This window comes from Asterias amurensis, chromosome 20, assembly GCF_032118995.1.
Source record: "Asterias amurensis chromosome 20, ASM3211899v1".
Classification (NCBI taxonomy): Eukaryota; Metazoa; Echinodermata; class Asteroidea; order Forcipulatida; family Asteriidae; genus Asterias; species Asterias amurensis.
In genome coordinates, this window is record NC_092667.1 from 12,897,615 (window position 1) to 12,910,656 (window position 13,042).

The 13,042-nt window shown below is 39.9% G+C and overlaps 1 protein-coding gene across 3 annotated transcripts in view; it reads left to right on the forward strand.

Annotated features, from left to right (window-relative positions):
• The window catches only part of LOC139952315 (uncharacterized), a 70,611-nt gene extending 60,754 nt beyond the window's left edge, over positions 1-9,857 (forward strand). For all 3 annotated transcript variants that reach the window (XM_071951414.1, XM_071951416.1, XM_071951415.1), the window contains one exon: positions 7,026-9,857. In XM_071951414.1, coding sequence (XP_071807515.1) covers positions 7,026-8,902 — 1,877 coding nt within the window. In that variant the 3' untranslated portion in view covers positions 8,903-9,857. The remainder of the gene's footprint in view (positions 1-7,025) is intronic.
• Positions 9,858-13,042: the final 3,185 nt, after the last annotated feature.

The following is a 13,042-nucleotide window of genomic DNA, read 5'->3' on the forward strand; positions in this document are numbered from 1 at the left end:
AATTGAGCTAAAAAAAATTCACAGGTTTGTTATTTTATGCATATGTTGAGATACACCAAGTGAGAAGACTGATCTTTGACAATTAATTACCAATAGTGTCCAGTGTCTTTAATAAGAACAGTGTACTTGTATCAAGTATCAAGTGTGCAAGCTCTCTTGGCAGGAATTATCATAATGAAGAAAAAAAAAACTGAGCCACTAAAATGGTCTTTCAAAGTCAATATTGGTTTGTTTGTCCTACTTTCTGGCATTAGTAATGACGCCAGTGAGCTTCAGCATTAAGTTGTGCTTGATCGTTAGAGAGTGTTCTCCACGTGGCTGATTACTGGGTTTGAACCACGATCGATGTGTAAACGTCAATATGTAAATCCCTAGATTGACACGCGTCAAATCGAGGTTGGATACAGTTTAAAGGGGGAACTCTCATGTACAAACGAGAAATTGTGCTGCCCACCGTCTGAGCCTGGCACAAAAATGCGATTTTTTTTTTACCTTCACGTCCAAGCAACTATTTTTTCGGTTATCTTAAATTGTGTAATTTGTTTTATTGTAAATGTTGTTTTAGTATTCTTAATTTAAGGAAAATATGACCGAATTCAGCCTTCTGAAGGCTGTAAAACTTTTACTTCTGATATAAACCAAGCAATAAACTAAAATTTTGAAACAAACTAAACCACACGTCTCTTTGGATCCAAATCGTGCGAATAACTATGTGATCTGCCGGTGTCGCATGAATTGTGTCCTATATGCAATACTATCCGGAGGACATGATTGCAAATGCAATCATGGTCGCTGAACGGTTTTGCATATGCAATGGTGTCCGCCCGGACGCTGCTGCATGATGCAATTGTGTCCGCACGGATATTATTTGCATATGCAGTTGTGTCCGCCCCCGTGCAAAACCGTCCTTGCAGTAAATTAAACGCCCTTGGTCGACGGAACACGTTCGCCATTTTATAAGCCAAATGCATGTCAGAATGACATGAAATGTTCGGCCGTTGGGTACTCGCTGCAATCATACGTGCTGCATACACGTAGGTTCAGTTCATGCACGCTCGCTTACGCGCGCACATACATGTACAGTCATGTGCACGTTCACTGGACGGTCTTTGCATTGCGCCGGACACGATTGCAAATGCAAAAGTGTCCGGAGCGGACAGTATTGCATGGCGGACACAATTGCATCTGATCCCGGCAAACCAAGTCAGACTGCCATACCCTTAAACCCAGGTACGGGTTGGGATAAGTTAATTTCAGAAGGGGTGGGGGGGGACAGAAAGCTAGTAATTATTGTACGCCCGTTTCAAGAATAATGTCACTGATTGTGTTACCTATTTGCAAACCACGGGAATCGAATTTGTATCCAGCACGCGATGTATTAAACCAGATTACTGATATACCAGTATAGGCAGCAAGGTATCATTCCCAAGTTATAACTTGAAAAGTAAGATATAACGTCCTGACATTTCGAATCGTGTGATCTGCTCGTGAGATATACGATTGGAATTGTGACTGCATGATACCGCTTCGAGCCAGAAAGATCAAATTATTTTCTTAGCGATCTACAAAACGAGCATTATAACACGTACTTTGTTAATCAGACCCGGTCAACGGCCGTGCAGGACATCTCAATTATCCAGAACCAAATGTGAGCTTTCAGGCTGTGTTGACAATAACACAAGCAATCACAGGTTCCGTCTTCGGAAGAAGAAAAAAAAGTATAATACGGTTTAGTAAACGAAGTTAGATTCAAGGATGCCCCATTCTTTGCTATAGAAAATGGGGAAAACGAAATCCATTGACGCTAAAACGTAATCAGAATGGACTCTCACGTTCTCATTGTCAAACAAAAAGAAAAAGCTGATTCGGATCTCACATGTTTTGTGAGGCGAAGGTGTCATAGAAGCTAGGCGGTATGTTTAAATGCGAAGGTTGCGATTGTAAAATAATTAGAAAGTCAGTTTTTTTTATAAATGGAACACCCCGCTTCTCTCGCAACCTGTTTCCGGTTCTTTCTTCACGTGTACTTCCTCCCTGTGGGACGGTAACCTGATTTCCTACCTACTTATTTTGAGTCGTGATGTTAACAAGCGTAATCTCCTTTTTGATTGTCTCTTTGTTGTGACCATGTTTTTTGGTCCAGTTGCCTATTTTTCCCACAAGCTTCCTAGGCGTCAACTGCCTTAGAGTATTCTATCATATTGAAGCAAATGAAGTAACTATCCTATAGGGATAATTGCAGCAAGGCCATACATGTCATTTATGTCGGTGTTAACAATCACGTTCCATGTATCTGATGTATTGTCCATCAAATTATGAGGCAATTTAAAGCTAAAAATGAAGGATTTGCTCACCTGTGGGATTAAAATGTTATTCCGTAGAGCGTGGACTACGTGTGCAGTTTCGCTTTTGCAGATTGCTTTTAGACGTCTGCGAAATTGTTCTATAATTTACGAGGCTTTGTTCTATATAGTACAGTTTTGTAAAATGTTAAAAGTGTTTTTGTTTGTTTGTAGTTGTTGTTATTCAGCGTAACATCGACAAATTTCTTGTCATAGGACAATAAATATGTTGTTTATAATGTAATTGTATAAAGCCCATTTAGTATGTGGGCTGAAAACAGTTTGATAAGGCCTAACTGTGCCGAATTGGTTGACATTTATATATTTACCGTTTAGTATAATGTGCAAGGCATAATTCCTGTGTCTTTTTAGGATTTGATTGCTCTTGGTGTGGGCAGCTCGATCCATGTCATTCGTGCGTCAAGCTACAGTTTTTGTTTATGTTATTTAAATTGTTCAAACCTACAAAAGTGTGTCAACGTATTCAAAGTCCGGGTCGTTTGTTTTCTGAAATGGAAATTTTGAGGGCGTATGCATAATGCTCTTTGCGTACGTCGACAACAGCGGTTAAAACTCGGCCACTTTGGTTAAAGGTTGGTTCCCTTTAAAGACCACTCCTTATTCAACCCTCGGTGTGTGCCCCTTTAAGTAGTGCGCGGCTGTTGTATTTTTCCTGAAATTAATTGTGACTGTTGCATGTAGCCCAAACCATAAATCCCCAAGAGTCGTGACAACTATGATATAAGTAATGATTAAGATGTAGCACTTCACTGTCAGATCCTAATCACTCACATTTTAACATTTCCTTGACACGGGGGACCATTCCACATCTTTCGTGATCATCTTCGTTTCTATGTTGCCGTTCTCCATAAAAATGTTTTAAACACTTTAGCGCCGAAGGAGACATAATCTCTTCAAGAAACTAGACCAAGAACTATCCAGTTTCTACTTGAGACGTTGAGGGCTCACGTTTAAAACACTATTAGCAGAGTACTCGTTTGAAGAGTATGGGTAGTTGTTGTAGGACACAGAACGCAATGCCCACAAATTTACATTAACTGAGTTTAAAGATGATGATGGTAAAGAACAGGGATTTTGGATAATCCAAACAGGAAGTGAAGTGTTTGGAACCTGTTGTTTAATTGATAATTGATAACAACCTTAAATGTTAGGAAAGCATTTTAAGTGGTCTCCCGATAGTTAACAACCATGTCAAACAATTGTATGTGCCAATCGTTACTCCATTGTGTACTGATTAATGTTTTTCACCTCTCAAACCAGTTCCATTTTATGACAATCGTTTAATTAAATCCCTTGTGAACGGATTAATGTTTTTCACCTCTCAGACCAGTTCCATTTCATTATTCGTGCTCCTTGCTTTGTTTAGTTTCCAATTCAACACAACAGAATGCTGCTGTTGCTTCACATGGGATTTGACTTGTCAGCGTTTTGGTTCTTCTCCCTTTTCTGCCGTATTGTGTTTTGTTTTGTTTTTGCCGGGCCCTCTTTGAGAACAGTGTTAGAACTGTGTTTTAACACCGGTGGTGCTACACAGCTCTCTCCATTACTCGTTACCAAGTAGTTTGTTATGCTCAAAATTAATTTGACGAATTACCAATAGTGTCCACAGTGTGTCCACAGTGTGTTCACAGTGCCTTTAAAGGCAGTGGACACTATTGGTAATTTTTCACAATCTTTATTAGCATAAAACCTTTCTTGGTGACGAGTAATGGGGAGAGGTTGATGGTATAAAACAATGTGAGAAACGGCTCCCTCTGAAATGCCGTAGTTTTTGAGAAAGAAGTAATTTTTCACGAATTTGATTTCGAGACCTCGGATTTAGAACTTGAGGTCTCGAAATCGATCATCTAAACGCACACAACTTCGTGTGACAGGGGTGTTTTTTTCTTTCATTATTATCTTGCAAGTTCGATGACCGATTGAGCTCAAATTTTCACAGTTTTGTTATTTTATGCATATGTTGAGATACACCAACTGTGAAGACTAGTCTTTGACAATTACCAATAGTGTCCACTGCCTTTAAGTGTTACCTTCCTTGTTTTATCTATCACTGTTATGTTTTTAGTACTGTGTGTGTGTCGTGTGTGTCTCTCAATAACACTTATATCGTTGCCCTCTGTGACTCACCGTTATCCTATCGCTCGCATATTTATATCTCAAGATCAAGGAGACTTTATGTTGTTTTCAAATACACCCCGGCATTCTTGAGATGACATCTACGTATCCTACAATTTACACCTTCTGTAAAGTGTTCACACTGCAGGTTTAAACATTTCTGAGTTATCGATTTTTTTTTTGTTATTCTTGTTTTTCTATCTCCTCAGTTCTAATGTCATGCCTGAAGAAGCACAGACACGGATAAAACTTTACAGAAAGCCTTTTACGACGTGACAGAAAAACATCCTAACATGAACGTGTTAACGCTTTCAATCTCCGCTAAAAAACTGAATCCTGGTAATCAAATTATAGAAACTAAAAAGTTGTTTATTTCTCTCGTGGGACTGTTAATGTTTTTGTCACCGAGTTAAAATTGGAGGTGTGAAATCATGTTAGTCTCTTGCAATGCTTGATATCTGCCTCGGAAAAGGCTCCGCAAATGTAATAAACTCCGTGTGGGCTTTCAGGTAATTGATTTTTATTTTCTGTGGCGAGATGAAATTAGAAAAAGTTGGAAAGAAAAAGCCACTATTTCTAAGTGTTCAAACCACCAGTTTGCTTGAATGCATCGTATTTTTGTGTTAAGTGTGTCATGTATTTCTTTTTTCCAATTATATCACATGTGCACTCAACAACAGACTCGCAACGAGATGATGGGACAAGCAATTATCGATACCATGAAAATGCATTGCCCGTTTATAAATATAAAAGACGAAGTGGATTATCAAATGTTTGAATGTAACCACCTTAAATTGTTATTGCGTTGTTGAAATAGTTTTTGTATCTTCTATTTAATCAAGAGAGACTTGTGAAAGCAACATGAGTAGTGTTGGTTCTGGAAAAAACAGGTGGTTGACAAAAAATGACAACTCAACATTTCGATCAGTTTGCTCTGATCGTCCTTGGGGGTGCTTGACTCTGTGGTTTGGTTTTGTTTAAACTTTGAAGTAAAATTCAAATCATTTTCAACTTGGAACTTCTCTACTCGACCTGTCTTTGGGCGGGTTCGTTCTTTGGGCCCCCTGCAGGCTTCTTTACTCCTATTCTCAAAAGTAGAATTGTCTGCGCATTATTATACACAAGGTGCAAGCAGCGATATTTCTTAATTCATTCGTAACCTCGTCAAAATGAATGCAGTTCGTTACCTAACGAAGTTTATAACGGCACTGACAACTAATCAAAACATATTAACTTCACTCATGCATCCGACATGATGTCATAAAAATGTCACAATAGAATTTCCGTCCTTTGAAAATAAAATCAGTTAAAACTCTCCATGTTCTTCTCACAGGGTAGCTGTAATTCGTTTGCCCCACTTTTGTTCACATGAACGTGGGTCTCCCTGCCTATACCTCTACTCCAGATTCAGTGTCACCTTCCATGAGCCAATTTAATGAGGGGCATGCTAAACCTACCCAACAGATATTATGTGCGTTCAGCCCCCTCAGTCTTGAAACCTCATATGTGCTTACCGTAAATGCTCTAGATTGGGTTTCACCTATACACTCAGCATTTGGATATATTTAAACAGAATGTCATTTGAACATTCACTGTGTAAACAGATAACATTGTGTTCTATTAAAGCGGGCTCCCGTTTCGATGGAATTAGTTAAAGTGATATGGGACTTTTTTGTGTACGACGTAAAGCATTGTACACATATTTACATTTAACTTAAACGGTTTGAAGATAGTGATGGCAGAAAGCTTCCCTTGAAATATTATTTCTTGCTGAGGTACTCTATGTTTTTATGAGTAAAAACAATGTCACTAAATAAAAGAAGTCTCTTGAGTTCCCAAAAATCTACTTCGCGGTAGTAGAATATAAAAGCAAGACATGCTCTCTAAAGAACATAATCTACCTGGCAAGTAGATACACACATGGTGCTACCGCAAACCAAATATTTATTCTCGAAAGGTTGTCTTAAGACAATTTTCTGCTCCGGTTATTTAAAACAATAATATTTGAGAAAATTTGAAACCTGAATTTATGTTTGATCTTTACCGAGATTGGGCAGGGCACTGTTTACACTAGGTTTGATCCAACATTTTAAAGTAAGACCCCTGAACATTGTATATGTCCTTTATTTTTACAATTATTTCCAAGTGAGCTGAAGTGATAACACAGGGTTGTACTGGTTGCCAATTATACGGCAACACTGTTTCAGCCCCAGGCGAAGGTGGCAACGTGCCCCGTTGTCAGTTGATTTGGGCAAGACTATAACAAGCAGCAGGGGGTACCAACCTGTCGATCAGAACAAGTGTTGGGTACCAGGCATGTCGATCGAAACGTGCAGTGTACCAATACGTCGATCAAATCGATGTGTACCAGCTTTGTCAATCAAAACGCGCGCTGTACCAGTTATGTCGATCGGAACAAGCACGGTACCAGTATGTCGATCAAAACGTGCAGGGTACCAAGATGTCCATTAAAATGGACTGTAGACAAAATGTAGAACAAAATTACACTCTTTCATTTTATTTTTCAACTGTACGTTTTATTTCCAGGACTATCGGCCGCATTCATGAACAACAGCGACACTGACGTCGACAACGACGGCGAAATTGATCTGTACACCGTGAGTCCCGTCAAGGAGATTCTCATAGCGACCTTCGTGTCCGTCTTCATCGTCAGCTTGGCGGGAAACGTCCTAGTCGTCTTCGTCATTGTGCGCAACCGCAGTATGCACACCGTCACCAACTTTTTCCTCCTGAACCTGGCCGTTTCTGACCTCTTGGTGACGCTGTGCTGCGTGATCCCAACTCTATTGTGGTTCACGCAGGATACGTGGAGATTGGGGGTCTTCATCTGCAAGGCCCATAAGGCTGCTATCACCATGACGACGACAGCGTCTGTTTTTATGTTGACGGTGATATCGATGGAGCGCTTCATCGCCATTTTGTATCCATTTCAAACGAAGCGGATTTTAACAGTACAACGCCTCATAGGTGTCGTTATAGTGATATGGTTATTGAGTATAACACTCAGCGTTCCTCTGTTCGTATTCTACGAACTGGTCCCGTACCGTGACAATGAAACGTTCTGCGCTCCATCAAGACATTTTTTGGATAATGGCGCCCAAACTCAGGGAATAGTAATGGTGATCGTCTGCTATGTATTGCCATTAATGATTATGCTGGTGTTGTACACTAAGATAGGGCAGGGTTTATGGGCGCGTAGTAGAAGTGGAAGTAACCCACTGACTGCATCAATGCCGGTTGAAAGTCACAAAGGCGCTGAGAAATCCAAATCACATTTCAAAGTTACCTATAAAAGAAACAAGGCTGTATCGAGTCTGGCAGAAACCAAGAAAACCCCAGTTTTGTCGGTAGATGGCCTTCGCGAGGGCCTCCGTATCCACATCGGTCCTCAGTTGTCGCCTCCACCACCGGAAACTCCTTGTCTTTACAGCGACAATGAAGACACTCCTCATGAAGCATTACTTCGCCCTAGTAGCTGCGAAACAACACCAAGGAAGAGCAGACACGCCCCCGAAATGATAGGTCCGTTTTTTGTGTTTGAGCCGGATGAAAATGAAAATGAAAACTTCGTGGAATTCGACGATCGGGAATCGACTACAACGACAGTGCTCTGGAAGCCGTGTAATGACGTGATACTGAGTTCCAATGTCGATAAATCGATACCAGAAGAATCGAGTAAAATCGAGATCAAGATCACAGAGAACGGGTCCAATGGAGTTGGTTCCCATCACGAAGAAAAAAGATCAGATAACTTGAACAATGTGATTATAACTGACAACACCGATGAGTCCACACCGTGCATTGATAAAACAAGTACAGAACCAGAGATTCCAAGTCCTCAGCATCTTACACCAGGGAGGACACAAGGGGGCGTCAAATCACGTCTTGGGAGTAAGACAGAAGGAGGAGATAAGCGGCAGATTCATAGGAAATATGAACCAGCACCTAACAGCGGTCAGACATCGCTTGCCTATGGCCGTGGCAACAGCCACTCCCTCTCCCAAAAGTGTTTTAAAAAGACGCCCAGTAAGCGCAAACGGAACGCCGAGGCAGTCATGGCTGCTCGGAGGAAAGTCATCCGTTTGCTGGTCGTCATGGTAGTGTGTTTCGCTGTCTGTCTGTTCCCTCTGCAGTTCGTGTTCGTCTTGAGTTTATTCGGTGGTTTCGATGACAGGACTGTACCTGGTGCACTACTAACGGCCTTCACATATCTTGCTTACTTCATGAACAGCGCCCTCAATCCATTCCTCTACGCGTTTCTCTCGGATAACTTCCGGACTAGGATGAGGGAAACGTTGCATTGTGGGTCTAGTAGAGCGCGAAGGCAGGCCAGTCTGAGGCAGACGAGGCTTAAGAGCATGACGTCAGATGCCTACACTGAATCAGAACTCATGCCTAGCTGACAATCAACACATTGACGTACTACTCTCATTCTCTTACTCTAAGATTGGTCTCAACCCCAGACAGTCGTCTGTGTTTCGTGAATCAACCTCGAACAGGCATCTGTGTTTTCGGATACGCTGCATTAACAAAACAAACATCTGGAATAACTACCCAAAAGAAACCCCGACAATTTTAGAATTGATTGCAGTATCGTTTGGCAATGTTGCCGACGTTCAACGTATTGTTTCTTGAGAAGTGACCTCGTCATCAAGCCCGATAAGACGTCTTTACAAGACGTCGTTGAAACGTCGCCCCGACGTTGCCACGACGCCATTCTAATGTATTCACGACGACATTGCCACGACGTCGTCAAGATTGAATTTAGATAACTAAGCTGTACAGTTGTACTTTTAAAATAGAAACCAAACTTATCAGAAAGCGGAAGTTCATGTTTCATGTAATTATTATTCAACTGCACAGACGCACCTTTGCACCTAAAGTAATAATTTGTGTGCGACCTAAGACGCACGTATTGAGTAGAAAATGTACATAAAGTTTTAAATAGTGGAAGGTGTAATATTTGGACAACCAAGGCTGTTTGTTTTATTTCATTTTACACACGGGGCCTTTTATAGTAATATGAATACATACATATAACACTATGATAATATTAGGGCAGGATGGGCGTATTATAATGGTACAGTGAGAAAGGATGGATGTCATTCTTAATAAGAAAGAGTAACAGAAAGGATGGGGCGGAAATGGATGAAGACAATGGCGAGAAAGTTTTGTTTGAAATGAGCTTGGAGCGAAAACAAATACTTTGTTTGTTCTTACTTCGCCAACTAACTCGGTCGGCTATTTTATGGAGTCAAAAAGCCGTTGGTCCCATGTGTTGTGTAACGCATGTAAAAGAACCCAGTGCACTTATCGAAAAGAGAAGGGGTTCGCCCCGGTGTTCCTGGTTGTGGCTGCTTAATGCGCCGTAGCACCTTGTAACCCCTTACAAGGTGCTAAATAACTGGGTCTCAGAAATCATCACTACAATAACCTATCTTTCTGAAAGTTTGTATATACTCAGCGCCTTGAGTACCTTGTTTGGTAGATACGTGCGCTATATAAGACTTCGATATTATTATTATTATAAAAACTTGACTCCAATGGCGTACCGTGTTAGTTCACGACGTATAAGGAAGACCATGCAATTTCGCGGTATACCTGTGTGGATCATTATATATTCTACCTTTAAAACAAAATAAGCATTTCATAACAAAAGGTTTCAAAAACTTTTCGTTGACCAACTCGACAGATCCAAGGCAATGTTTCCCTTAAAGCAACGGTTCTCCTTTTCAAACGACTGGTAGTCTCACCCTTCCAGCACTCGATATATCATTTTAGGAAAAACAGGCAGAAATCAATTACATCGTTGTTGTTCCGTGAAACATACTTCTTTTTGTAACCGTAACGTAAAATCAAATTGTTTAAATCAAGAAACTCTGGAACGTAGTCGCGCCTAATCGTGTTAGTGTGTACGGACTTAAATAACCTCTTAATCTGATTTATCTATGTTTTCTGCGTAGTGCTTCAATGATAAGATCTCATTAATGTCGTGACAACACGTGCGATCTCCTCCCATTTAAAGGCACTGGACACATTTGGTAATTGTCAAAGACCAGTCTTCTCACTTGGTGAATCTCAACATATGCATTATTACAATAACAAACCTGTGGAAATTTGAACTCAATTGGTCGTCGAAGTTGGGAAAGAATATTTGTAAGAAAAGACACCCTTGTTGCACAAGTTGTGTGCTTTCAGTTGCTTGAATTGGAAACCTCATCAGCTGAGGTCTAGAGTTCAATCCAAATATTTTAATGAGAAATTAATTCTTTCTCGAAAACTACGTTACTTCAGAGGGAGCCGTTTGTTTTAGATTATCAACAGCTAGCTCTCCATTGCTTGTTACCAAAGTGTTTTTGCTAGCAGTTATTTTGAGTAAATACCAATACCGTCTAGAGCCTTTAAACCTTTCCTCCATGTTTGAAGCAAGATCGTTATCCCTGAGCAGAAGTATCCCCAGTAGGTACTGATGGTGGCTTTGAGCTTAAGATATACAAGGTTAAAAGTTGACAGGAAGTTTACACTTAACTCTAAAGTCTCAAACCCGCGGAGACCAGGGATTGTGTTCAACCAAGAAGCACAGTTAGAGTTTATTTGAGAAGACGTCTTTTTAGAAATGCCATCACCAAAAACTTGAACAAATACAATAGTTGTGTTTTAACTTAATCAACTGTTCAACAAATATTAAACAAATATTGGAAACAAGCTTTGGTTGCAAAAATAGTTGATCGGCGGTTGCGCAAAACACCTCAGTATTGACTTCCGTTGTTATTATTATTATTATGTTTTTTTTTTTGTTTTTTTATTTTTAACACTTTTTCTTTCTTCTCTGTTCCAAGTTTTTGGTCACATCTCCTTTAATCTTTTTCGCCACCATTTCTTCAGTTTTGTTGTATTCTATTAACCCATCTTAAACTGCAACTGTCACAGCTCAGCCTTCGGTCTTTTGTTCTGGAGTAAGGCTTACATTGACGATCTCTCTTTTTCTCCTCAGTCTCAGTTTTATTAGTGTTTAGTTTCCCTCGTTTTCATGCCTGTTTATCTATAGTCACATATATTCGAGAGGACAATCAACGTAAAACAAGACCGAATTATCATGATTAATGACAAAAACACTTTATAATTTGTTGAGATGAGATGGTTTTGAAATCAAAGGTTTGGTGTTTGTGGAGCGTTTGGAGGTACATACAGGATATGTCGAGCTGGCAAAACAAGTCGCAGTGTTCATGCTTTTGCCCAATTACTATAAATAACAACATGTTAACATTCGGGCTGAATTCGTTATGAGTCAGCAGAATGTATAGTGAACAAATTGTACAGCAAGTAAATACATTTTCCTCAATTTTGATTGTAACAACCAAATTAACCCCATTTTCGGGGGGGGGGGTGGTGGTTTTTGACTTTTACTCACAAAATGGTTTAGTATGAACTTCATTATCAGTGAGTCTTTAGACTAAAATTATACGATGTTTTTTGTTTGCCTCACCGATCCTGTCTAATACAAACCTACCGCAAGGACGATGGGGTGAAGAGTGATTGCTGACTGGCGGTTTGAGTAAGTAGATGTGATAAAATGAGAGTGAACATGAGAAATGTATACACATACAAACCGGGAGCCCAATAACAAAAGAGGACAATAGAGTCCACGATTCGGGAAGGTACACAGTTGCGAAAACGTACAAGACCAACGGGAGCTGTTGCAAAAAAGTTCACCGAGTACAACAAAAAGAGGGACAATCGGAGGTCCACGGTTGCAGGCGTACACACACTTGTGTAAGTGGGAATGATTGTTGGGGACTGTGTTTAGATCTCGTTCATTAAAAGCCATATTATGTTTCTGACATCCAATCCACTGCATCCAAATCGAGGCTGGGATGTAATGTATGATCTGCCTCATTATGGAGATCGGTCTGGAAACATGTCAACGATGATGTGAGTGCATGGTGAAGATTTATTGGGCGAGAATGTAATTTAAGTTTTATATGTTATCGGACTAATTAAACCAGTTGAAATACGTTGACCACTTTCCCTAAGTAACATAAATGTATGTATTACTATCGTGTATTGTATATAGGCCTATTTATTTGGTTTATTTTATTTATATATTTATTTTGTATCCTTGTATATAAATATATATATATATTGTAATTATTTCTTAAAAGGAAAAATCACAATCACCTTGTGCATGAAGAAGAAGTAATTTGGTTTTACAAATATTTGGTCTGCTGTGGAAAATGACCAGATGTTTTATTTACATGTTTTAACTGTTTTCAGATTTGTTTGAACAATCGAGTACTAAAACAGTTTTCTTTTTTAGTTCTTTGTTTTCTTCTTTTCTTCAAACTGGAATTGAGGAAGCTTTTTGTGAGCCTATATATTCATACAAAACAAAACCTTAAACGAAAATAAAGGTGACTTGGGGGATAAAAGGGGTGAGGCACATCATCATCATCATTCTCTGTGGACCATCAAGGGGGACGTAGAGCCGCCCAAACCAGACGATTGCTTGCAGACTGCCACAGCTGCTGTGCCGGTGGTCGACT